The 26,756-nt window shown below is 40.1% G+C and overlaps 1 protein-coding gene across 1 annotated transcript in view; it reads left to right on the top strand.

Moving 5' to 3' along the window:
* Positions 1 to 2,711: 2,711 nt before the first annotated feature.
* b3glcta (beta 3-glucosyltransferase a) overlaps positions 2,712 to 26,756 on the top strand; it is an 84,730-nt gene continuing 60,685 nt past the window's right edge. The window contains exons 1-2 of the mRNA XM_037776046.1: positions 2,712 to 3,077; positions 16,433 to 16,476. Coding sequence (XP_037631974.1) covers positions 3,014 to 3,077; positions 16,433 to 16,476 — 108 coding nt within the window. The 5' untranslated portion in view covers positions 2,712 to 3,013. The remainder of the gene's footprint in view (positions 3,078 to 16,432; positions 16,477 to 26,756) is intronic.

Raw genomic sequence — 26,756 nt, 5'->3', positions numbered from 1 at the left:
CATAATAACACCACGTTATGAGCAACGGAAGTCAGACGGTGGCTGGCGGTACCACGATTTTGCACTCTGCGGCTCACATTATCGCAGTTTCACAAGCGTGTCGGAGAACTACGGTGGCCTTCTCTCTGGAGCCAGTGTTTGGTTTGTCCGTTCTGGGCTACTGTAGCAATGGCGGAACACGGCTTATTTAGATATGAAGAGCTCATTCCAAGCTAACGAAAACACATTCTTAGTTTTGGGTGATTATACACTAATGAAAACATAGTTATATTCCATTTCTGCTAATAGATCCCTCAAAATGCTACACACTGGACCTTTTAATGTTCCTTTTCTACAATGTAAAAGCTAAATCAAGCCTCCGCTGTGATCAGGGCTAACACACTCCTCTCACTTCTACAGGATCATTAAGCTCTCAGCATCTTTACAGCCTTCAGAAAACCATTTCCTTCAAATGATGTATTTCATAACTGAGCCAATCTGTGAAAGAGACACAACTGAACTTTTATCCTGAATCTTAATGCCTTAGCAGAAAATCTTTGCACAACTCCTGTGACAGGAAACGTAGCTAAAAACACTAATAATGTTTCAGTTGAATTCAGGTGTACCAGTAAGCCAGCATGCAAAATAGCCCAGCAACACCTAAATGCCACGTCGCCATTATTATTGTCAATTACTGGTAGTTGCACATGTGTTTGACATGTCAAACTAACTCAGCAACTATAAGCAAGTGTAGGCTACACCTACACACACACAGGTATTTTCAGTCATTGTGGTTTATTAGGCTCCTGCTCAGGTTGAAGTTATGCTGGGAATAAATGATGTATCCAATCTTTATGTAGGCAATTTGTCCCACTCTAACAAGTACAACCAAACTCAAAGCAAAGTGAGACGGATGTCCTGAGAAGAGGTCTAATCAGGCAAAGTAAGTGAAGTCTGAAGACTGGGGGACAGGGTGTACCATGGGCTTGAAGGGATCTTCATAATTTAAGTAACTTTAAATGAAGTTTGACTTTAGTGAAGACTGGTCACAAGTCCTTGCCAAAAACTGAGACAGTATCAAAATATGTGGGTGAAAAAGGTTTTGATAAGTTGTTCCTTGTGGCTTCTCAGCGTGGAATCCAACTGAGCATGTTTCTAACTGGAATACATCGAGGTTAAATCATTAAAACTGTTCTCTACTATAGGCTACTGTACAGCGGGTCCACACAGTGTCACTGTCAGGGACTTAAAGTGTGAGCCCTGACTGGCCTTTTTCACCACAGACAGTTTGACTTGACATTGCAAGAAAAGCACAGGTGTTATTTAACATAACGATGGTGCCAAATCCAGAGACCACTGGCTTACTGGGAGACCTAAAAGGAGTGGAGTCGTTGTTAATTACTGCAATTATACACTTGTGCCTTTCCTACTATGACAAGACAAAATGACAGGTATGTCAAGGTTTAGGACTTTAAGTCTTTGTCCTTGGTATTGCAACTAGAGGAGGACTTTACATTACATATTGTGTTTTTTATGCTGATTCAGGTATGTTTGTTTAGCAGTGTGGTAGTGTGGTCTTTGAAACAGCATTTAGATCACATGGTGGGATAATATTTACATAGGCTATATCTGAAGAGTTAGCCGAAATGAGCAAATTAGTGAAAAAGTTGGCTTTCTGGTGTCTAGTCAAAACAGATTAAGAGGGTTGGGTGGATCTTAGGGAAGTGTCTGTTAGTTGGTGGACAGAAGATTAATCTGCAGCTATTTTTCAAACAAAAAGGCCAAACATTTGCTGGTTGCAGCTTGTCAATTGGGATGATTTGCTGCTTTGCTCTGTCTTATGTTGTTGTGTTCTATTACGTAAAATATACATAAACCTAAGGAATCCATTGGTAACAACCATGGCATACTAACTTGTCGGGAAATAGCGCTCCAAACTTGCGCTAAATGTTGGCGAGGAAAAACTGGCATGGCCATTTTCAAGGGGGTCCCTTGACCTCTGACCTCCAGTTATGTGAATGTAAATGGGTTCTATGGGTACCCACGAGTCTCCCCTTTACAGACATGCACCACTTTATGATAATCACATGCAGTTTGGGGAAGTCATAGTCAAGTCAGCACACTGACACACTGACGGCTGTTGTTGGGCTGCAGTTTGCCATGTTATGATTGAGCAAATCTTTTTATGCTAAATGCAGTACCTGTGAGGGTTTCTGGACAATATATGTAATTGTTTTGTGTTGTTAATTTAGTTCCAGTAATAAATATATACATACGTTTGCATAAAGCAGCATATTTGCCCACTCGAATGATGATGAGAGTATTAAATACTTGACAAATCTCCCTTTAAGGTACATTTTGAACAGATAAAAAAAAAGTGTGATTAATTTGCAATTAATCACGATTAACTATGAACAATAATGTGATTAATCATGATTAAATATTTTAATCTACTGACATTGATTAAAAAATATATATAATAATATATATTATATTAATATATTTTAGGACAAAACAAGACAAGAAGACCACGACGAAGGCATTTTTATCAGTTTTTGTTTAATATTTATGATATTTATTCAATATAATTTATTAACCAAGCAATTAATCGACAAAGTAATCATTAATGAAAATAATCCTGACCTCAGTATTTCTAAAACCCTGTCTACAGCCCTGTTAAAGTTCCTCTCTGTGTATAAATTGCAGTTCTGAACTAACTCGACTATGCCAGTTGTAACAGGAGTTTTACCAGAGCACTTGAAGGCAGCAGCAGCAGTGAGCACGTTCACTCGTTGCTTAGTGAACTCCTCATCCCGCCAGCAGAGCGCGTTCCTGCGCCTCGTAGAGAGTAACAGAGAGCTGTTGGGGGGTACCTCCTCTCAGAGAGAACAAACCCACTCCCCGTTCTGCCTGAAACTGTGGAAAGGAAAAGCCCTGTTGTTGTTGTGTTTTTGTACCACTGTCAGAGAGCCCATGCACTGCGAGCTTCCTCCACCGCCTCCACCTCCACTACCGCTCACAGGACTCTCCCAGGATGCTGTCGAACAACCCGCACATCGGACACAAAGTGGCCGGCTGCTTCATTCTGCTCTCCCTCTGTAAGTAAACACTACTCTTTACTCATGTCAGCACCGACAGCCTCAACAGTTAGTTAGCCGGGTGTGTTGAAGCTGTGTTGAAGCTTTGCAAAGAAGCGACAGTGTACCGCTGAATATTTCCAGCTGCGAGCCGAGCCGAGCTGTGAGTGTTGTATTTCCAGAAGTGTTTGAGAAGTCTGCGCGGCGGAGCCATGATTCAACTCAACTTCCTGAGGAGTTGAAAGGCGATTCGCACGGTTCTGGTTTGCAGTGTAAGTTCATGCAGACCACTGACTGCAAGTTTACATGAGAGTTAATCTCAGGGAAATGTTGGAAAGTCCTCTCCTGTTGGAATCACTGCTCAAATCTGCTCCCAAGAAGTAGCTTCTTCTTCTTCCTGACACATCGACGTCGCTCTATAGTGGGAGTGAAGCCCCGAGGATGAATGCACCTCAGGCTACAGATATACTGTAAGAAGCTTTACCACCAAGTCAAATATATCAGTCAGTCTGGGTGTGCACCAGGAATCTAGCAACAGAAGTAGGAAGAGTCATATAGTGGTTTATTCCTCTTTTTGTTGCCATAGAAAGGGGAACAATCATAATCCTACCAGCTAAAGAGTGTCATTGTACTTTTTCTTTTCTTTTCTTTTTTTAAACAGTGACATTTGCTGCAGGAATATGTATCAATGTGGATATATTACATTTTTTTCTTACCTTCCATGGAGTTGATTACTTAATTGGACAAATAATTAAGAGCTTAAATGTCAAATAATTAAGGTGAAATTAATTTCACAGGAATAAAAAGCATGTTTAAAACACTACAGGGCATTACACATGCTGTGTCTATCATCATCATTAAGAATAGAGATCTCTCTACATGCAGTATGTCCATGCATATGCTCGGCACATACAGAATACACTCAGGGATGTGTCATCATGTCCATTGGGTGGGGTGCAGCACACAATGTGTGGCTGCAGCTGTGAAGAGAATTACAGTGGGTGACCAATATCGCATTGGTCCTGCGTACTATATGTGGATGTCCTCCTGAACAGTGAGAGATAAATGCTGAGCGAAGGAGACTCTGCCTGCCTTGCTGGGACTGAAAATTGTCACTGTAATAATAATAAAAAAAAAATGCTAGAATACACAAATATTTTAGTACTGCAAGACAGGGCAACAACTGCCTGGGTAAATAACACAGGCAATAATGAAATGCTGTCGTGTTCATGACCACAAACAGATAAGGCTAACAGAGTATCTATGAATCTTAATGCTGCAAGAAATTGCCTCCGGTCACACTGATTTATTATTAATTGGATTCAACCTACAGTAGGATAATCAGGTTATTTTTTGATAATGAAATCATAAAAACAAAGTGTTTTATCATTTGGGAGGAAGGAAGGGAGGGAGGCGTAATGATGCCTTTAGAGTCATAAACACACACAATACATAATCGTAGAAGGATAGATTTTACGCACTATTGTTTACATGCAAATCATTCATAAAGTGAATTGTAGAGGAGCCTCTGGAGCTTTCCAGTCCACTTCCTCTGTGAATGAAGTCACTTAGATCATTGGCTAAGTGATTTATCAGTGGCTGCCATGCATTTATGAAGCTGCTCTCATTTCCTTTCATTTTGGCACTGAGTCTTTCCATGCGAAGTACTCTGAAGATTTCTTCATACCATTGCGTTTCCGATGTTTATTTTTTCTCGGATCCAATTAAATATTATGTATTTTCTTGCTATGAAATGAAGTTTATTTAGCAACTTAGATCATCGAGATTCTAAGACTCCTGCTTTGAATGTTCCAATAAAATCTGCCCAGGATCTTTACAAATATACTGTTTATACAAAGCGATTTTAGAACAGTCCCAAAAACAATGCATATAAGTTCCATCTGACACTTTGCATTTAGTAAACAGAGGGGATCTGCTGTGTTGTCTGTGTAGTATCCGATATTGCTTTTCCTTAAATCTATATCACAGAAAAAGGGAGCGAGAGGCTCGGATACATTCTTCCCTTCTACCCTTTTCCCATCGTTCCACCACTTTATCTATATTTTGCTCATTATTGCTCAAGAAGTTGTCATAAATATGTGAAATAAAACCCTGTTTCTTGTGTAGTGGATAATAGATTCCTCAAGTGGCCCAAGAAGGGTCTTGTTCTGACCAATTTAGACCATTTCAAAGGACAGTAAGAACATCATTATCATCAAACAAATCTCCTATCACTCTGATACCTCGATCATGTCATGAACGAAAAATAGCACTATTAATTCCTGGCTGGAGTAAGTTCCTGTTGTTTATAAGCGGAGTTAAATATGAAGAAGTATTTTTTCTACTGGTAAAGTTTATAATTTCTCGCCGAACCCTAATTGAATTTGTTAATATTGGATTGTCTCTTGCCCTAGAGCGTGGTCTCTTGACACTTGTGAGCTCTCCTATTAATAAGGGAGCACATTCCCAGGCCTCAAGAGGTTCTGGTCCCCCCTTAAAAATAGCAATGAACCCTTTAATAATTTGACTGTGGCAGGTCCAATTATAATATATAATATTTGGGAATGCTAGACCCCCTTTATCTTCACACTTTATCTGTCTTTTTTGTTTTTTTAGCCATGCCATATAACCTTTAGAAGTATCTCTTAAAGGTGCAGTGTGTAGGATTTGGTGCCATCTAGCAGTGAGGGCTCAGATTGCAATCAACTTAAACTCCTCCCGTGTGCCAAGCGTGTTAGGATGACTGTGGTGCCTGACGCGAAAACGCAAATGGTCCTATCTAGAGCCAGTGTTTGGTTTGTCCTGCCTCCAATGTAGATATAAATGACTCCTTCTAAGCTAACAAAAACACTTATTTTCAGGTGATCATACACTTAAGAAAACATAGTCATTCATATTATATTCCATTTCTGCCAATATATCCCCCTAATTGATGCACACTGTTCCTTTAATCTCCTCAGCTAGTTTGTATAATCACTTTTAACCTACACTTCATCACTCTTTTAGTTTTTCTTCTCTGCTTACACCTGATTATGTGCTTATGTCACGTAAAATAAATCATCTTGGGCTTTTTATTTTCCATAATTATAATTTTTAAATTCTTTGGGAATGTAGGAAAAGTTGTCACATATCCTTTAGGATCATCTTTCACTCTCAATTCCTGGTTTCGGGTAAAAAAAAAAATCAAGGTTTGTCTCAGTTTAATCTGTGATTAATAACTGGATAAGGGTGAAATGTTGTATTTCAGCTCTCCTGAAGATGTTGCACATTGAACAAAAAGGTATACTTCAGGGCTACTATTCAAGCTTGTCTGGGCAGTATAGGGAGCCAGGGTCACTGCTGCAATCCACCAGTACCCTGTGCAATGAATGCTGTTTTTGGCACCGGGTCAAGCACGTTTAGTTGGGCATCAGACTCTGACAAGGCTGCTTGTCTGCTCCCCCTGTATGTAATATTCATGGACTGAACATCAAGGCGCAGCCAAGGTCTGGAGAGTGTCCAGTTTGGTGACATTAGGGTGCCACCTCTGCTGTTTTTCAATGATGTCGTTCATGAGGCTTCAACAGACTGTCATTTCTGATGTGCACTGGAGCGGTCTGAGTGTGACGCAGTCGGAATGAGGAGCAGCACCTCCAAGTTGGAGGCTACAGCACTCTTCTTCCTGAATCCTCATGGGCCGCATTGCAATCGTGGCACTTGTCGTAGCTCCACAAAATCTGCATGTGGTTGTTGATATAGGGATACTACAATGGTGTAAGGTATTTGGGGAAGAGAGAGTGTAGGGCTGTCGCGGTGAAGGAATTTCCCCTGTGGTGATAAGGATTGGCTCAACCGCACGATATGTGATATTATCGCCTTTTTCTTTTTTTTGTGAATTACTTAATTTATCCTGATTTTAGTGCTCTATAAATAATCTCTATAATTAGGTATACTGTTTCTTTTTAAATGACAACAATAACAGTTTTTAGAGATGTTACAATACCATTTTTCCCTTCCCGATACCGATGATGACACCTGAACTTTTGGTATCGGCCGATACCGAGGACCGATCCGATACCAGCGTGATACAAAAATATATATAGTTATTGTTATTATTATTTGACAGCTTTTTACTACTGACCATGTATGGATGTGATATGATTACTACTACTTTGTTGCATGGTCTGGCTCAGGTTAAACCCTTTGTAAAACATGAACAAAGTATCAAAGAAGAAGAATTGATTTCCGGTTAAACAAATGTATCGGATTGGTGCATATAAGACCCAATCCTGAAGTTTGGGCAGTATCGGACGCATTTCCGATACTGATATCGGTATCGGAATAACTCTTAACAGGTTAAAACTAATTGAACATCTGTTTATTGTTAAATGCAGTACACAGAAGGGCAACGTAGCACAGTGTTTTCTCAGCTGAGACGCTTCGGTTGGTTGCTATGATACGGAATATCCGCAGAAGTAAAAACCGTGGTACATGATTAGAGCGCTTGCTCTGGATGAAGGGAAGGCTGAAGCACGTAGGGAGAGAGGACGAACCCGCCGGTTTATTCATTTCTCCTCCGTTGTTGTTGTTGTTGCTCAGCACTTGTAGCCTACATGTAGGATGTGACGGTTGGTCTTTGTGGTATTTGTCCCGCTCCTGCTCCATTGTGATTGGACGGCTGGGTAAAATACGACAGCAATGAGCACAGCAAAAAAAACACCAACTGTGCGGCGCTCAATGCAGAATAAATACTCGTCACGCTGCTGGCATTTGTAACATAGTGTAAATACGTGGCGCTTCCATTGCAAAGAATTCAAAAAAACTTCACATAGCGGTTGTGGCAGTTGCTCACCATCCCCTGCAGTTGGCTTGTCAATAGCGCTGTATTGCAAAAATGCAGTTATTGCGACAGCTTTAACAGAGAACGCTGTACACAAAGTGTAGATATGATTTTTAAAGCAGTTTTTAATGGTGAGTGTGGTGAAACATTACAAATGGCCTATTTATTGCATCTGGAGCTGATCTTCATACTCTGCTACTGAGAAACGTTCCTTGCACCTGTTGGGTCTAAATTTATCACTGAAGTAAAACATGAAGGCTTGGTTGGTTGTTTGGTTGATGACATTTTCATCGCATACTAACAAACAGCATTTCAAAGGTTATAGCTGCTTTTTCATCTTCATGTAAGGTTGCACATCTGGAAAGTTCCAGATTGCCATTTTATCTCTCCATCCCCAGATCCTAATGCACTTCAATTCAAGTGTCTTGGCTGGGGTTTCTCTCAGAAGTGACAATAAGGATTGTGAGATTGATGTGGGTGATGATGGTAAGGAGAGAGAGCTCAGCCACAGAGAAAAGCTCTCAAACAACTGTCTTAGTTCCGAGCGCCAGCTGTCACAAGTTTTTGGATAGTGATTGAAGGACTGAGATCACAGACACGAGCAGCCGCGTTGAGATTTCTCTGCCTCGCTGGACGGCCTCACTGTGGGTGAGAGGGCGAGGAGGTCTGTGATTCGAGAGGGCTTCAGGGTCCAGCTGCTGCTGAGGCACCCACACACTGAAAGGAGCCTGCCGAAGTGGATCAGGCTCCTGGTAAAGATGAAGAACGAATGGATGGATGGAGGGCTTACTCCTGATATCAATATGAGTCATAAGTAGAACATTTTAATTTAACTTCCATTATCTGGGTGTTACAGTAGATGCCACTCTATCATGGACTCCTCATAAATAATTTATTTGTAGGAAGATACAGCAGCACATTAACTTTCTTCGTAGACTAAGATCTTTTGGGGCCAGTAGCCAAATTATCTCCCTGTTTTTTAAATCAGTGATTCAGAGTGTCGTGCTGTACTGCAGTACAGCCTGGCTGTGAAACTTAAAACTAAACTACGTCATCAAATCCAAATTTGTGCGAAGATTATTGGCACACTCCTTTCAAGCAACTCACAACAAGAACATGCTCAGACTTGCTAACTGTAGTTTCTTGCGGAGAAAAACGAAGAATACCAACTTCTGCCCTCCAATAGGCAATTTTGAGTCCCATCATTTAAACGCAACAGGCTGAAGAATTATTTTATAGTCTTTTATCAGTCTATCCTGTTGCCAAACCAAAAACTGTGTGCTGCTACAAACGGTCTGAATCCAGAGGATATAATGTGATATGTCTAATTGTCATAACTGTTTGAATGCATTTTGTACGTCTACAAAGACGTGTTGTATGTGTAAATGTATATTTAACCTTTATGTAAATTTCTTGAACAGAACTGCCTAAGGATGCAAAATTAATTTCAGTGCAAACTGACAATAAAGTTGTATCGTATCGTACTTATCATATTAGACAAAGACGAGCAAAACATCTTCACATTAGAGCAACTGGAACCAGAAATTTTTTCGCATCAATTATCAAAATTGTTGGCAATGGATTTTTAAGCAATTTTTGAATCAGCGTGATCAAGTACTTAGATTTTTCAGGTAAAAAGAGTTTGCGAGTGAATGACAGCTGCCTATGTTGAATGAACAGCCAATAGGAACGCTCTCTCTCTCTCTGAAATGACCTGTGATTGGTCAAAGTCTCCCGTCACGGGCAAGATTTTCTAAAGCCTGAAAACAGAGCCATGAGGAGGTTCAGAAGTCTAGTTTTCTCTCAGAACACTTGATTTATAATGTGCTGAAAGGTTATTATGACATTTTTGCCCAGTGATGCCAAAAACATGCTGCCTACTGCAGGTTTAAGTGGTACTAAAGACCTAATAGTGTTTTGCCTTTCCCTGTAAATGGACGTTTTGCCAGGCATCTTTATAAAACGAATGTGTATAACACGAATGTGTTCAGTCACTGACGGTAACATTTGGTGTTCACAATGTGGCCACTGTAGTGAATGTTTTGTAATTCATGCAGTCAAGTTAGAAAGGAAGGCAGTTTGTATGCATATTTGAGATATATTGTAGATCAATTAACACCATACACCATGTTTAACTGTTTAATTTATCACTAATGGTGTAAATGGATATGTTTTATTAAAAAGCACCTTTCAATACACTTGAAAATGTAGCATATTAAGCATCCTAAGTTAAAAGAAAAAAAGATTAAGATTAAGTTAACTGTATTTAGATAAAAAAGAGATCATTAAGAGAGAGCTCCAACTGGAAGCAAGACAGTAACTGGGTTAGGAGTTGCCAGCACGGCTTCTAGATGGCTGCTGGCGGTGCTTGAGTGGAAATAAAAAGTTTAGATTTAATATGACACAATGCCAGATGAAGCCCGTGCTTCCTGCATGCCTAACATACAAATCAGATGCATTATTACAATTGTATGTGCAGCGCAAACTGTGTGCCATCTGTGCCTGTTCTTTGAGGAGCTACTTGTATTATAATAGTGTTTGCTGCCTCTGTCACCCCAAAGTGTTTATCCATGAAATAATTATAGAAAGAATTTTGCGATTGCAGATTTTTCGCCAACAATGAAAAATGAGTTAAAGCTGCATTAAGTAATTTTTGATTAATGGGGACCAGAGAGTGGAATCCAAATCTGGCTGTAACAAACCTTGACATACTACATCAACTTATCATCGTCTTACAGTGTGTTCAGACTGAACACAAAGCAAATATTAAAGAAAGAGTGATTACACACAATGGAAAGAAGCAAATGGACATGGATTTATTCTAGGCAACACACATTGAGGTTAAGACAGGTCTGCATGAGCTCAGAGTGGTTCTCATTGAGCTGTGTGCCTCCACTCCGTGAATGCACAGGGACAAGAATAAAAACCGAGAGGGGTCATAGCAGAGAGAATTGGAGTTCTTGATAAGTTTTGAGATCAGTCCGAGTCTGAGCTGTCACACTGTCAGAGGCACGAACCTTATCGCCTGACAAGAGTGTCCATATAGAACGATTCTGCAAAACCCAGAATAGGTTCAATGACAATGTCTCTTTTTCATCCAATGCCAGCGTTTTAAAAATTCTCACTTTCTGCAGTGTCTGTGCACTATAACTAGGTATGGTCAAGGTCTTGAAAAGTCAATAGACAGAAAGGCAAATGTAAATTGGAACATTTGTGCCGGGTAGCAAACACCCGTCTCCTGCATGAAAGTCTTACCTGCTACACGTTCATACATATACACTATACTTTACACTTTGCTACATAAAAGTCAAACTGCTTCCTGCATTGGCACTAAACATTGGCATCATCCAATATGGGCGTAATTATTGGGTTGAAGGTACAATCTGCACACACACATGATCATGTTAAGGCTGACCCACACTAAAAAGATTTTGCAAATCTTAACAGATGTTGAAAATGTGGGAGACCCCACACACGTTATGTTAATGTTAACAGTTTTGTTCCTCTAGTGTGTGGTGAGCATCATTTTGGCCAAAACAGCACACCACACACTAACAGATGCCATTCAAGACAAGTCAAAGTTTATTATAGCCCTATATCACAAAGCATGCCACAAAGGGCTGTACATATAATAAAACACACAACAAACATATATAAGTGATATAAACTACATGCAAAGCATTACAAATGGAAAAGTTAGACACACACAATACTGTATATACCATAAAAACAATAGCAACATGAGCAAACTATACAAAAATGTAGAGAATTTGAAGTTGGATAACCATAATTAGTATTTTAGGCGGGTCTAAGTGAGGTCGAAGGCTGATGCAAAAAGATGTGTTTTGAGTTTACTTTTGAATGATTCGGACTCAAATTCATGAACAGCAAAAGTCCCTACTCTCAAAACCGAAAATCTCTCGCGACCAAACGTGACTCAAGTGTAAATAAATGGGCAGGAAGAATTAGCGATGTTAGTTTTTGCACTACTTTGCACTGAAAATTCATGAAGAAAAAAAAGAAGAAAATACGGATGGAAGTCATGGAGACACGTTAAATAAACACTTGTATTGTTGCCACTAATCAACAAGTTGGTCCTCCATTTCCATCCATCTTACTACTACTTTATGCGTCAGGTTTGCATTAGCCGCGGCTGCAATAACTGCGGTTGTTGTCCTTCCTTCTTTAGTCGGTTTGGTTCCCACGTGACTACGTTGTCGGCTGTCCTCGGTGTTCCGCCCACACACAACAGGATATCCGATCATAGATATTGAACATGCTTAATATTTGCGATTTGAAATCAATGCGGCCAGGATGGACTTCCGAGCCGATCGGGGGATGTGAAAACCACTCTTAACATACCTCACTCCGCACGAATATCTGGAAAGATAATCTTTAGAACCATCAAAAAATCAGGGCTTTGCTGACGATTGTCGGGAGGGAGGAATCGGGCCCAAAATCATCTTGATTCTCGTGTAGTGTGTACCCGACATGAGCCAACAGCTGCAGCTAACCTCAGTAGTTGGCACTCTGTGGTGAATGCGGAGTGCAAAAAACTCTGCTGCCATCAAATTTGCATGAATAAAACAAGCTGAAAATTAACTTTGTGTTAAATTTTAACACACCGTAATGGCAGAAACAGGGCGACATGAGAATCCCATTTGAGTCCACTTTGTCACCACCAGTAGAAGTCCGATATTCACTCCCTGCTTTTATCTCACATTTGATTTGCCAACTGTTTGACAGTCCTCACCAGGCACTCTAAGCCATTTTTTGCCATGCAGATAGCGTTCGTGTAGTGCTGTGAGCTGCTGTCCATGGATTTTGAAGGGGTTGGTAAGAGCTGAATCCAGGTTTAATAGCCCTCTCTGCTTGGGGGATGTTTGTGCATTGGTCTGGATGGCAGTCCCACCATAAATATCAGCATTGTGAAGCTAACACGATTTTAGCTGTTATTGTCCTTGCCAGATTAAATAAGTTTGTTTTTCAGGACCAGCGCTGCTGCAGCTCGGGCTCTACACTACTCTTCAGTTCCTTTAGTTGTCTCACTTTGCTTTGAACACTCACACATGCGACGTGGTGATTATCAGAGCCCTTTTAAAGCTGACACTGACTGCTAATTAGCATTCAAGTTAATATAATACACCTCCATAGCCACCTTTGTTAGCGGGACTTGTGTAGAGTAAAATGTGTAGTTACTTCAAAGCACTCTCATTTGGTGTCTCCATTTATTTCCACTCCCGCTGTGCCCATTAAATCCTGAATGACACGGAAAGTTCAGTCAAGCACCAACCAACTGTCAAACAAGCAAATCATTGCTTAATTGCTATGAATGCGTCAAGATTTTTAAAATTTTTAGACAAGTAGTTCCTTAGAAGTGCATTGCTCCTGGCAGGAATTGTAGCCCTGTAAAGTATGTACCCATACATATTTTCTTTGTACACCCAAACCGACCTGATTCCCTCCCATTGCTGCACAGTGTTTCCTGTCTAATTGCATCGGACGTCTGCTTTTATTACAAAGACAATGTAAATTGGGAAGCTTGTTGAAAAGCATTCAGCTAAACCATTCAGAGTTTTCTGCATGTGGAGTGATTTGCCGAGTTTCTAAAATCAAAGCAAGCAAGTTCCCCTCGGCGCGGCTCAATTGAAAACATGGTTGGAAACAACAGACTTGATTATGCAGGCTGAGGAGGCGATGAGATGGAGGTGCTCCCATCAGCACTCCTGACATTATGTAGGGAGCTACTCTCCCTCTCCCTCTCCCGCTCTCTCTCCCTCTCCCTCTCTCTCTCCCTCTCTCCTTATCCCTCTCTCCCTCCCCCTCTCCGTGCGTCTCTGCCTCTGCCTCTCCCTCTCCAGGGTGAGCCATGAAAAGATGGGAAGTTTGAGCAGCTGTATTGTGAACATATTCCCGTAGGAAGCTTCGTTTCACGCCAAATGTTGCATTTTTAATACTGTCCGAAACAGGGACGCCAGATGACGATGTACTCGTTACTCGCTCTACGGAGCTTGTGATTTGCTGGATCAGATTTTATGTTTGTGAACTGCACACGGCAATTAGGATTCACGGACGTTAGATAGTAATGTGTTTAGCCTGGGTTTGGTTTAGCTGCCTTTTTGTTGCTGATAAAATAAAGGAAGCATTGTAATGCAAATTGTTATCACATTTCCCCGCTCCTTTTTTCAGCGAACACAGGCTTTTCTTTTCTTTAGGAGCCGTAATGTTCTACATGGAAGAGATAGAGGACGCTCGTTTGAAACGGCAGTTGATAAGAAACAAGTTAATTACTGTTAAAAAATGTGTAATAGATGTTTACAAAAAATGGAATTTGTCAATATTTATTTTTATCTTGACAGTTCATTCTTGACCTTGGATATAGCGGTTGACAGTCTCCGCTCAAGGTCCACTTACTTGTGGGTTCTGGGGCTTTCAACCATATCATGTGGTCACCAGGAGATAAAGTTCCATCAGTTGTCATGGAACTGGTGTTCAATCTTTACGTTATTCTGAGGCCTTTTATGACTTCCCGTCCATGTTGGCTTAAAGGTTGAGACAAATTATTCAATAATCACTGATATTAACAATATTATGATTCATTAGCGCTGTCAAAGTTAACGGCATAATGACACGTTAACGCAATTAACGCCTTTAACGCATTAACGCTATTCGATCTTACAGAGGTTGTAGCGGTAAGGCTAGAGTGAACATACTGGCATCATACTGGAAAACCTAAGAATCCATTAGTACCAACCATGTCATACTAGCTTGTCTCAAAGGAGGTTAAATTACACTGCAAATTTGCGCTAAAGTTTGGCGAGAAAAAACTGTCATGGCCATTTTCAAAGGGGTCCCTTGAGTCTCGAGTCTCCCCTTTACAGACATGCCCACTTTATGATAATCACATGCAGTTTGGGGCAAGTCATAGTCAAGTCAGCACACTGACACACTGACAGCTGTTGTTGCCTGTTGGGCTGCAGTCTGCCTTGTTATGATTTAAGCATATTTTTTATGCTAAATGCAGTACCTGTGAGGGTTTCTGGACAATATTTCTCATTGTTTTGTGTTGATAATTGGTTTCCAATAATAAATACATACATACATTTGCATAAAGCAGCATATTTGCCCACTCCCATGTTGATAAGGGTATTAAATACTTGACAAATCTCCCTTTTAAGGAGCATTTTGAACAGATAAAAAAATGTGTAATTAATTTGCGATTAATCACGATTAATCATGGACAATCATGTGATTAATCACGATTAAATGTTTTAATCGATTGACAGCCTTATTATTTATATAATTACTGATGTTATTTAGTGTTGTATAATATGTTAAGCAGGTGAATTTGATTAATAAGATGCCACTACTTGTGGTTATTTTTCTTTATTTCCAGGGAAGGATCAGCAGCAGCTCTTTTGTGTTTCCTCTCCATTTATCTCCTTGCTTTCTCTAGTAGAGGCATATTCTGAGCTGTCCTCATCACAAAAACACTCTATTAACAGTAAACTGCTGTGAACAGAGTCCCCTTGAAGCAACAAACAAAATAAATTTGTGTGAAAATCCGATCCGCTCCCTTTTGAAAGTTCTGTGTATCTTTCTGTGAAGATCGGTTAAGATCTTAGGTGTAGTCGCTACCTTTTAATGTGGGTATTTTCTGCTCTTTTAAAAGGCATCCTCTCTTTGAAAGGAACATGCAACAATAATATTCTTTTGGCTAGGTTGGCAAAATTGGGCTGTGTGAAAAACTCCATTGTTGTTTTTTGGTGCTTTCATGACTAAAATAATTAGGTTCATTACACTGTTCGTTTGTTCTGAATTGGTGGCTTTACTCCAGGCTTTACACACTGTAGTGTTTTGAAGTTAAATCAGCTCTTTGAATAATTTAAGAAGAGGGTTCCCTTGCAATCTGACCAAATTACTGCAGATTGAGTCATATAAGCAAAGTCACAGAGATTGTATCCATCTTAAGAAATATGTACCTTTTTATATTGGACTTTTTTTTTTATTACACCATAGCTGATTGTTCCTAAAAAAACGTTGCTGCTTTTAGGTTTTAATCAACACTCTCAGTTTCCCTCTAATGGCTGCTGCAGGAGAAGGAAATTTAACTCTTTCTCGTCTCTATCACCTAATTAAAGTCCGATTTTCAAGCTGACTGATGCTGGAGTGCAGGCAGCCTGATTTGATATAAACGGCTGTATAAATTCATTCTCAGAGGCACTGCTGTTTTTGATGTATTGATTTGAAATCCTGGGAATCTTTCGGAGAAGATTTTCTCATCTCGGAATCGATGGCAATTTAATTGGATAGAAGCTCTCTGGGCTCTAATTACAAACTGGAACAGATGAGCGGTGCTCTCAGACATCCAACATAGACTAAGCAAGATGGAGTCATTTTTTATTTTTCAAATATAATAACCAGGTTGATTTGTTTAGGCCCGCCTGTGTACGGCTGCTGTTGGATGGCCTGACGTTGATGGCTCAGTTTAAAAGGATTCATTGCTGTTCATATCGTTGTCTAAATGAATATCATTTTTCTCTTTCTGTTCTTACAGTTCATATCAACTTCTCTGCTGGCAGCTCAGGAAAAGGCTCACAGGTAAGAAAAAACAGTTGACATGTGATTCTATATTTCCTAGTTTCAACACTGTATTGATATGTATATAATGTGAGGAGGGCACCATAATCAGTAGTGGAAAGATACACAACACCAAGGAGTTTCAAGAATGATAAGTAAGGGATAATGTACAGTGAGCCGGTCATTGTTGTGAAATAAACCCTGACAAGGCAATGCGGCAGGGTGGCCCCCGACGCGCGGCTGTACATTGTCCCGCTTATTACAAACTTTCTCATTTTACAGCTATACCGTGCACTTCAAGATGATTCTGAAAACATTTCAGGCGAGAAATAGGCATTAACGTAACAAATATTGATTAATATTTGATCAGCGCTGCCTAGTTTGACTGTTTGGTTGGAGTTTGCAAGTGATTGACAGCAGACCTCAGATCAGCTCTTACTGCTTGTTTTCCTCCAGTCTGTGAAATCTTGCAGATGCCGTTAGGAGCACCGGAGGACACAAAGGACATGATTTTTTTCATGTTACCTGTTTCATGTACTACTGTCAGGATATAGCGACCGTTTTATAAAAATATATTTTTTTAATCATATTTGCTCCAATCTCGCCTACTTCAGCTTTAAGAAATCAATAATTTGACACAAAAACGGTCCGCCAGAGTCCGACATCTGGACTGTGCCCACAGCAACGGTCTGTTATAAAGAAATAACAGGCCACAGAACGCCGTGATTGACCAACCAGAATCGAGTATTCAGCAAAGCCGTGTAATAAAGAAAGAGAAAGCACAATGACCCAATAGAACAACTCCCCACCTGTCAAGCCCCCCCCCATGAAAAATAATAATGAAAATAATAATAATAATAACAACAATAACAATAAAAGACAGAGATTAAAAAAGACAAAAAATAATTATATAAATCTAAATAAATAAAATAAAAATAATAAATAAATTCTATAAAATAAATCAATTTAAATGTGTGAATTAAATGAAAGAAATTAATTCATTCATTAAATTAAAAATAACTAAATAAACTCAATGAGCATAAATATATTGAAAAAATCACAAATATTTACACAAATATCTGATGAATTACAAAAGTCTGGCCTCGTGGTCATAATCTTCCTGTGTGCATGATTAGTCTGATCCCTGGCGCTTCTGCTCGTTTCTGGATAATTAGTGTTAATCATTCATCACCTCTATTAAAGCTTTAATTGCCTGACCAGCTGAAATTAACGACCATGTTTTTTTAAAAAAATGGATTGATTATTGTACTCCAGATCAGATGCTTAATTTTCTCGGCGATACAAATCCATTTGCTCTTTCCTCAAGTGCAAGATGATTTTCTTGCTGTTGCAATTTCTAAGTGTGCAGTTGCTACTCGATAAATAATAAACATGTTCAGTTGCTCTACTTCTCATTGGTGTGAGAAGATGTTGACAGTAAGTCTCCTGGCAGAGGTGCTTAGCATCACAGAAATGGGAAATTACCGTCTTGCTTTGTACTGATGCCAACCGCTTCTCTCCCTGCAGAAGAAGTTTCACCCTTTCGCTTTTTGCTTTTTAATTTTTCTCACATTTTTGTAAATGGTGTTAGGCAGTAATTGTCATTAACTTAACATCCAGCATAATCTAAGTGAAAATAAAAAAAAACATCCCGAAACAATTAATTCTCTGTTTATGAGAAGCACGTTAAGATACTGGTCTTTTAATTTGAGCAAAAATGTTTGCTTAAGTCTGTTGTCTTCCCTAAAATAACTGTGTCACATTATCAGTGTGTTAAGAAAAGACACTCAGTCAAAGCAATCTCAAGGTTTTTTCTTCCAATAAAAGAACGATTAGGGACAGCTGCCTGTCACAGTGATAAAGCAAAGATTTAAATGGCATCCATTCAGGAGAAGAAAACCCATTAAAGGAATGAAAAGAGCAGTGTTTTTGCAACAATGGAAATCAGGAATAAAAGTCACGTCTAATGTGCTGGAAAAAAGACATTATACAAGCTGAGAAACTGGTTTATTGAGTTCATCTTTGTCTAAACTCTTATAATACATCTATACTTACATAAATGTCAAAAGCATCAGAAAGTCATCTCTTCCTGTCCTCTCCTCCATTCTTGACCCTGACATGTGGCTGCTAGTGTTATGTAGAGCTCATGGGGGTTGTTGCTTAGTTACCACGGGACCACGGTGGTAGTTTGTCTCCTTCACTCTCCCAACATGCCCCGTTGTTTCTTAGTGCGTTCACAATGCATTTGAATTTTTCAATATCACTACTTTGACAGCTGTTTCCCAGACGGAGAGTAAGGGCCGAAATGCGTTTCACAACTCGTGTCAGACGTTTGTTGTATTCCCTAATATTTGTACTGCGTTTTTCTCACCAAGCCCACCTGCAAAGTGGAAACCAGGTTGTTGCCCTCTTTTTAGATCTCAAGGGCCGAAGAACAACATGAACAAATTAGAGAGGAATACAAATTTGTAGGTCAAGGAAGCGCTCCAGTTTAGTTATGGAGAGTCATGGCGGGAGGTCATTTACATACTGTATTCAACACATGCAACATATAAATTAGTGGACTCTAAAAGTGAACACGCTTGATTTATTATTTCTAAAGTAAACCAGCTGCTGAATAAAGCAATTCATTATTGCTCTTCCCTCAGAGGATTATAGTCTTTCTAACATTAAGATGCAATGTACTGATGTGGGACCTTTTTATCAGTGTAGAAACAGTTTTGTTGCAATGAATCAGGAATTATAAGTTCATCTACAATACACATCTAAGCTTCCAGATGAAAAATATATTTTTTTGTGTGTTTTGGACAAATCAAACTCCAATCCATGTTAACAAAGATGTTTTCCTCTAGTTGTTGTTGTTGTTGTTGTTGGTGCTAGATATATTGGAACTTAAGTGCAACAGCCATAACTCAGTTGTTAAACACACCAAACATGATTGATATTACTTTCAACTGTACAGAGTTGTTCAGAAAAGTTAAAAAATGATAGTTTTGAAGACATCATTCTGGCTTAAACACAGAGAATGCTATACATGTTTTCATTGAATATTAAAGACCATGTTTGGGTTTTGATGATTTAGCCTGTTTACAATGAATCAGTCATATTATATCCACCCATATTTATCAAAAGTACAGATTGTTAGAGATATTTTAAAGGTACAGTGTGTAGAACTTGGCAGCATCTAGTGGTGTGGTTGCAGATTGCAACCAACTGAGTACCCCTCAGCTCACTCCTCCCTTTCCAAGACCGTGGTAACGCCATACGCCTCGCTCAGAGGCCATCCTTACCATAATAACACTACCTTAGGAGCAAGGAAGTCAGACGACGGCTGATGGTACCACGGTTTTGCACTCGGCAGCTCACGTTACCGCAGTTTCACAAGCGTGTCGGAGAACTACGGTGGCCTTCAGGTAACGTAAAAACGTGGAAGGCTCTCACTACTGTAGAAACATGGCGAACTCCGTGAAGAGGACCCGCTCCCTATGTAGACATGAAGGGCTCATTCTAAGCTAACGAAAACACAACTATTCTTATTTTCAGGTGATTATACACTAAAGAAAACATCATTATGAATATTATATTCCATTTCTGCTAATAGATTCCCCCGAAATGTTACACACTGTTCCTTTAATGCACATTTCCTATCTTTCAGTCTGCAACTGTTTTTGATATGAAAATCATCTCCAGGAACTTGACAGTTTTGCAGAGTTTCATTGTGATTATTGCAGCCTAAAATTACCGGCAGTGGTTTGATTTGCAACCTTTAATTGAATAAATGTCAGTAGTGTTTAACAGTTGCAAATCAAAGGGGGAAAAGAAATTGATCATTTGAAGAAACCCATTAACAATCAAAGTATGTAGTTTATCTTACCTGGCTCCTGAGAAGATGAGATAGTAGTATGCTTTGTAAAATGTTTAACAGTGAAACTGCATTCATTATATATCAAACCACCATATGCCTTTTAAAGCACTGTTTGATCAGAGCTTATTTCACCTGATTTTTTTCGGCCAGTGGTCAGCGTAGAAGACGTGGCGCTGAATAAGAGAGGATTCCCCATCTGACTTCAAACAGCTAAACTCATCCCATCACGATTATGATCTGAATAAATCTTGCAGTGTGTGTGTGTGTGTGTGTGTGTGTGTGTGTGTGTGTGTGTGTGTGTGTGTGTGTGTGTGTGTGTGTGTGTGTGTGTGTGTGTGTGTGTGTGTGTGTGTGTGTGTGTGTGTGTGTGTGTGTGTGTGTGTGTGTGTGTGTGTGTGTGTGTGTGACAGGGGGGGAACACTGACCTCAGAATGCAAAGTAGCAACAGCCATGTAGCATAACACTTCTAGCAACATGTTTCTAAAATTGATAAATACATTTTCAGTGCGATTCCGCAACACGTGGCTTATTGTTTGCTCCCTTACGGTGGAGGAAAAGATGATCATCAGTTTCGGTTTGCAGGCAGGATTTGAAAAGTTACGCTCTGCTTTGATCAATATACTGTAGTTGCAAACATTGCTACAAAAGGCTTATGATATGTAAAGCAGGGAACATGGTTGCAGCAGTAAATATTAAAGTGTAATTTTCAGTGGTTGTCTTTGAACACTGTCCATGGCTTGCATACAGAACAAGTTTTAGCATCCCCCCCTCCCTCCTCCTTTGAAGACGGCCTGAAGCTTCTGATGACTGGCATCAGCTTGAACTTAGAATGACTCAGAGAGGTCGGCGAAGGCGAGCACAGGTACCGGGATTATTTGCCGCTTCTATGCTTTCATAAACAGCCTAAACAACAAGCGTACTACAGGTTTGCTAATTTAAGCAGAATTGCCTTGATCTCGTGCACTCGGAGGACTCCGAACAACGAGAGGATGCACGAGGACAGTGTGAGAAATTATTTACAAACTTCCTGCTGAGGGTCTCGCAAAGCCAATGACGAACTTTTCCTGTCACTTGGCCACCATTCGGGTCTTCTCAACACACATGAGGACACTCACAAGAGACTGCTGGGCCCAAGCAGAAAGCTTTAGTCTGAAAGGGGTTACTTTTCCTCCAGGCGATGTTCCTAGATGTGGGGGAAAAAGCAACAACCAGTCATACGACACACACAAGAACACAAGCAGTATAGCAGAAGTAATTGAAAGTGCTGATCCTTGTGAGTCATTGCGTTATTGTATGTGTTTTCCAAATGGTAGCTTCACAACGTTACGTAATAAAAACATTTTCTTAGGTTCATCTTAAGGCTGTGCAGGAAGTGACTGGAATACTACCTTTATTGAAATACCAAAACTAAGTAGTAGGGATGCACCGATTTACAGTATGATGCAGAAGCCACTGGCTGGACACGACTCTGATGGCGTGCGCCGTGCACACGTGTGGTTTGTTTACAAAGAAAAGTGAAAGAAAAAGTCGTCCGTGCGGGAGTATTACACTGTCTCGGAGAAAGATCCCCAACAAGAACGTTGTTATGTTCAATGAGAAATCAAGCAGTAAAACATGTTTTACAAGATTTCTTAAAAACACTCACTGCGGTCTGGATGGTAACGGACCTCGTGTGTGTGTAATGTGTCACTATAAAGTCCAACGAGGGCTGACGCAGCACCCAGTACGTTACACTGGGAACGTCCTCCATGTCGTGCAGCAGTCCGTCCCCCATATTGGGATACAGTCCCAGGTGAGCAGAGTGCAGCAGCACTCCACTAGTCCACTTGTCAATCGATTGCAGAAGGCATCGTTCTCTCGGATGGATAAAAAAAAAAATATGAACAATGCCAAAGTGGTTCACCAAATGTACTTAGGCGGCCGTTAAGAAAGGCTACCTGGATGGCTCATCCAAGTGAAGTCTATGTGTGGGAAACATGGATTATGTTTCTAATCGCTTTTACGTTTACATTTGATTTATGTTTCACAAAACAAATATTTTGTTGGGCTGTGTAAATACTGAAACATTATTCTCATTGAGTAGGTAGTTGTAGGCTATAGCAGCTGGAAAGACTTTTGAAGCAGTTATTAAAACAGAAAGAGAATATTTTTCATGTAAAAGAAGGTTATATTAAAGGGACTATTTGTAACTTCCAAAAATGCTTCTTAACAGCGACACCTGTGGCCGTGAAATCAGTCGGGCTCGTACTTGTGCTCGCTCTAAATGGACATGAACGAGCATCGCTCAAAACAGTGAGGCGACACACGTCAGCTAAAACCACAATATCACTCTATATTTCAGCTGCTTGGCAGTAATGTTAGCTGACCAGACGAAGGTCTCTCCTTGAATCAATGCTGATACTGTGTTTGCTTCTCCTGCCTCAGCGCAGGCTTCAGCAGTGGGGCTCCCCAGCGAGAAACTCGTCTCCCTCCGCCCGCAGCCGGAGAGAGCAGGAAGACACCGGCAACCGGTCGGTAACGAGACGGTAACGTTTCTCTCTGCGGAGCCCCGTTACTTCCCAAGACACGGGAAACCTCTGTTGGTCTGGAGGAGCTGCAGCATTTATTTCTGCACAAACGTCCACTGTACATTCACTAGATATTCTCAGAGCTAAATTAACTCTTCTGCAGTGTGGAGTGAGCGCGCGTTCGCGTCTAGAGGTGGAGCGAGTACGCGAGAACGCGCGCGCTGTCTGAGTGAAGGCGAGCAGGCAGAGGAGACGAGACAGCGGCCACACGCGAGCACGCATATGCGAGCGCGCATGTGTGCCGACCCGCTACATTTATACGCTTAGAAAGTTTATGACATTTTATATATATATATATGTATATATAGATAGATAGATAGATAGATAAATAACAGCAACAACAAAATAAACAAAGACATTGTTATCAGCTGTCGGCCAAATTGTTATTTTAAACATCGGTATCGGCCCAGAAATTTGCGTAGACTTGAAGGAGACAAACACAATTCTTGTTCGCCACCCTTTGTTTTTTGAAGAGTATAGATCTTCTCCTCTGTGTAGATTGCACTCAATCGTAAGTGCCACTCAGTCGTTGACACAATGACCAGCCTCGAAGGAAAAGAGCCCCTTGCCTTCCTTAATGACACACTCAGCAAAAGTCATCATGTCTGATTGGACAATAACATCTCTGTTGCTGTTTGCAGGTTGTCGTGCTTTCTGCCAAACATCATTTTGCAAAGATTTACGTTTAACCTGTCATCTTTTCTTGCCTAAACGGCTGTCACTATACATGCATAAGAGCGTTTCTTATTCCCCAGCATCTCCTTACTTTGGGCAGTTGTTGAAAAGGAAAAGAAACTCAAGAGATGTGTGACTGGCGTCTGAATCATTGCCTCAACTCCTCTGCAATGACCTTATCTTGGCAGAAAAGATTATTTTTCTGTGATTACAAATCTGCATGAATGTTGCCAATGTGCACCTGGATATCCCACCGCAACTGGGCAGAACCTGTGATTATCAACAGTTCGTCAGGCGGCGCACACACACCTGCATCCATTAACATGATCTTTTTCTGGAACCATATTATTGGGACAAATCCTGCGGTACTTGTAGATACCTACAGTACTCTTAGTAAAGTAACCCAATTTGTCAATGTCCAAATGAAATCACATTTAGTCATCCCTTTTTTGCAGTAAAAAAAAATGTCAGAGGTCTTTTTTGTTTTTTGTTTTTTTTTGGTAAAAGGAAGAAAAAGGTCAAGTTGTCATTATGTGTTATGTAGCAGGCTTCTGTCTGGCTCAGTGTGACCGTCTGCTCTGCCGATGACACAGCGCTGACGTTGCTGCTATATGAAAGATTTGATTGGCTGAAATAAGGCCTCCATTTACATAGAACGGTATTCCGTCAAATTAATGCAAAACTAGGAGGCACCATCATTAAACCAAAAAATGTGAAATATAAATTTCTCCTTTTTGGTTTCAGATTTTTTCTCAAAAGAGAACACAGGACTAGTTATTTATAGAGCAGGAAAAAAGGCAATTTAATTTACATTAGTATTCAAAATGAAATGATTTGTTTTTCTAACCACCCTTAATTAGAAAAAAAAGAGTCTTTGAAATTACTTCTTCTGTTACCTAGTTATATTTATAGAATTGTTTCCACTAATTTAATTAACCTTCATGAGTTTTTCTCATTTTTTTCTTTTAAGTTTGAGTGATCATATACACACAACACTTCATAGCAATCAGTTTCTTTTCGTAACCCTTTGACTCAGCTCAGCTCAGCCACATTTACAGCCACAATACTGAGATATGGTTCAGGAAGCTGAAGCATCGGAGCTCAAGTAATGTTTTCATGTGTAACCAAATGGCTAAAATGCGGTGAAAAATATCTCTCAGCCATCTCATGTAGAGGCCAGGTAGCATACTGTGACCCTAAATAACTTACACAGCAGGGCTTGACAGTAACAGTTGCCCCGTTGCCCCAGGCAACCAGATTTGGACCGCTGTCAACAATTTTGTGCGGTCTGGTTGCCTCTGTTGGCAACAGTTCTTTCTGTGCTTAGAAAAACAAAGCTGAATCCCTCTGTGTACCGGCTTCTAACTAAGTGAGAGTGCCCCTGTTGAACCGTTTTTACTGTGTGAGAAATTCTAAAATGATGGATGAGAAATCAACTTTATAGAGTAACACACAAGAGAGGGGTATTGATACTGGAATAAGTAGTGGGAGAAACTTCATCAAAGCTTGTCAGGTTATAAATTACTGTTTTGTTTTTTCTTATTTAAAGAAATAGAAAGAATGTACAACAAACTGCGCAACACCCCGTCATTGAAAAACAAGTTTGCTCGTCCAGGTAAACACAACATTTAGAGTCACAAGGCTGATAAACTAGAGAGGAAAGGCAGCTGAATCATATTACAGGAGGAAGAAAGCAGTGCAGTTTTAATATTAAAAATGGGATAGGGTAGCACATACCAGATCTCAAAATAAAGGAGGACAAAATGCTAGCATTTCACTTGTTTAATTGGCTCACTGACCCAATTAAACAAGTGAAATGCTCGTACATTTTTATGCTTATTGGACTTAAGGTCCAGCAGTCCACCGTGAATCCCATTGTTAAAGCACCACTTTTATATGGTTTACTACACTACTACCACTACTTCTGGACAGCGCAGAGCCTTTTTTTCAGATTCACCTCTCTTATGCGACAGTCAAGCTGTAGATTAAACCAGGCTTGCGGGAGTTAATAATTCAGCAGATTGTAATTTATCCTTGATAATTACATTACCTTGCAAATGTGAAACTTAAATGCAGTAACATTAGTCGCTCACTCTCGCTTTTATATTCCAGGTTATTAATGAAGCTGAGCCACTTGTGCGTCGTCGTCTGTTACACAAAGGGAGGGAATTAATGAAGGGCAGCTAAAAGGAAAATTGTGTCATTTAAAGTTGTTTACAAAATTCATTTATTTGTCATTTTACAGCAGGCTCTCACAGTGAAATGTAAGTTGTCTCCCTTCATGCTACACACACACAGAACGTACTGTATATACAAACCTTTAACCCATAGATGTGAAATAATTACGCGGGTCCTTTACTGGGGACAGGAGGATGCTTGTTACTATGGATACCATCCAATTATATAAATGCAGCATCTTAAGCCAGTTAATTACATCTCAAAGTTACCTTAACAGGATGCATATAATGACTTTGTTTTTGTTTTGTTATCTGCACAGTGAACATGAGTAAAGGCAGCTGCAGTGATGTGGCACTAGCTAACATTGACAGTGTTGCCAAGTTCGATTTGGCGACTTTTAAGACCCCTCTAGCCACTTAAAGTGCCTAGTGACAAATCTAGCAACTTTAAGGGCCAGATATTAACTGCTGTCCCTTGAAGAGTGTCACCAATATGTCTCAGTGAATGTACTCTATCTCTGCTGTGGCTCTCTGGACTGACTGTGTTCAGTAAGCGGGGGAGAGCAGCAGCGCATTCAGTCGACCAATCAGCAGCTAGACTGAAATGTGAATGTGCATACCCAACGACCAATCACTGATCCTTATTCTTTTTGCTACTTGTTTTTTTATTCCAATGATTTAAGTTTAATTTTTTCTCACAATAGCACAGTCTTTACAAGTGTGACTTTATTCCAGTGTCTTGACCCTCTCATGACACTTTAGTCTATACAACAGCCTTAATTAGTTAAAATTAGAGGTAGATTTAGATGCACATTGATTGCTTGAACAATTTTAATAGCTAATGATGAAGCTAGTTGGAGTCAGTTAAGTTTTGCTTGACTTCACTTTTAGCTGCAACCCGCAGCTCTATAGCTCACTCTGTTGGTCGGTCCAACACATCCTCACTCCCAACTCGTCAAATACCGCCGCTTGGTCAGTGTTCCTCAGCATCAGATACCGACGCACTAGTTACCCCTC

The sequence above is a fragment of the Sebastes umbrosus genome, chromosome 7 (assembly GCF_015220745.1).
Source record: "Sebastes umbrosus isolate fSebUmb1 chromosome 7, fSebUmb1.pri, whole genome shotgun sequence".
Classification (NCBI taxonomy): Eukaryota; Metazoa; Chordata; class Actinopteri; order Perciformes; family Sebastidae; genus Sebastes; species Sebastes umbrosus.
Note: the sequence above shows the minus strand (reverse complement) of the source record. Positions and strands in the feature narration are given on the sequence as shown.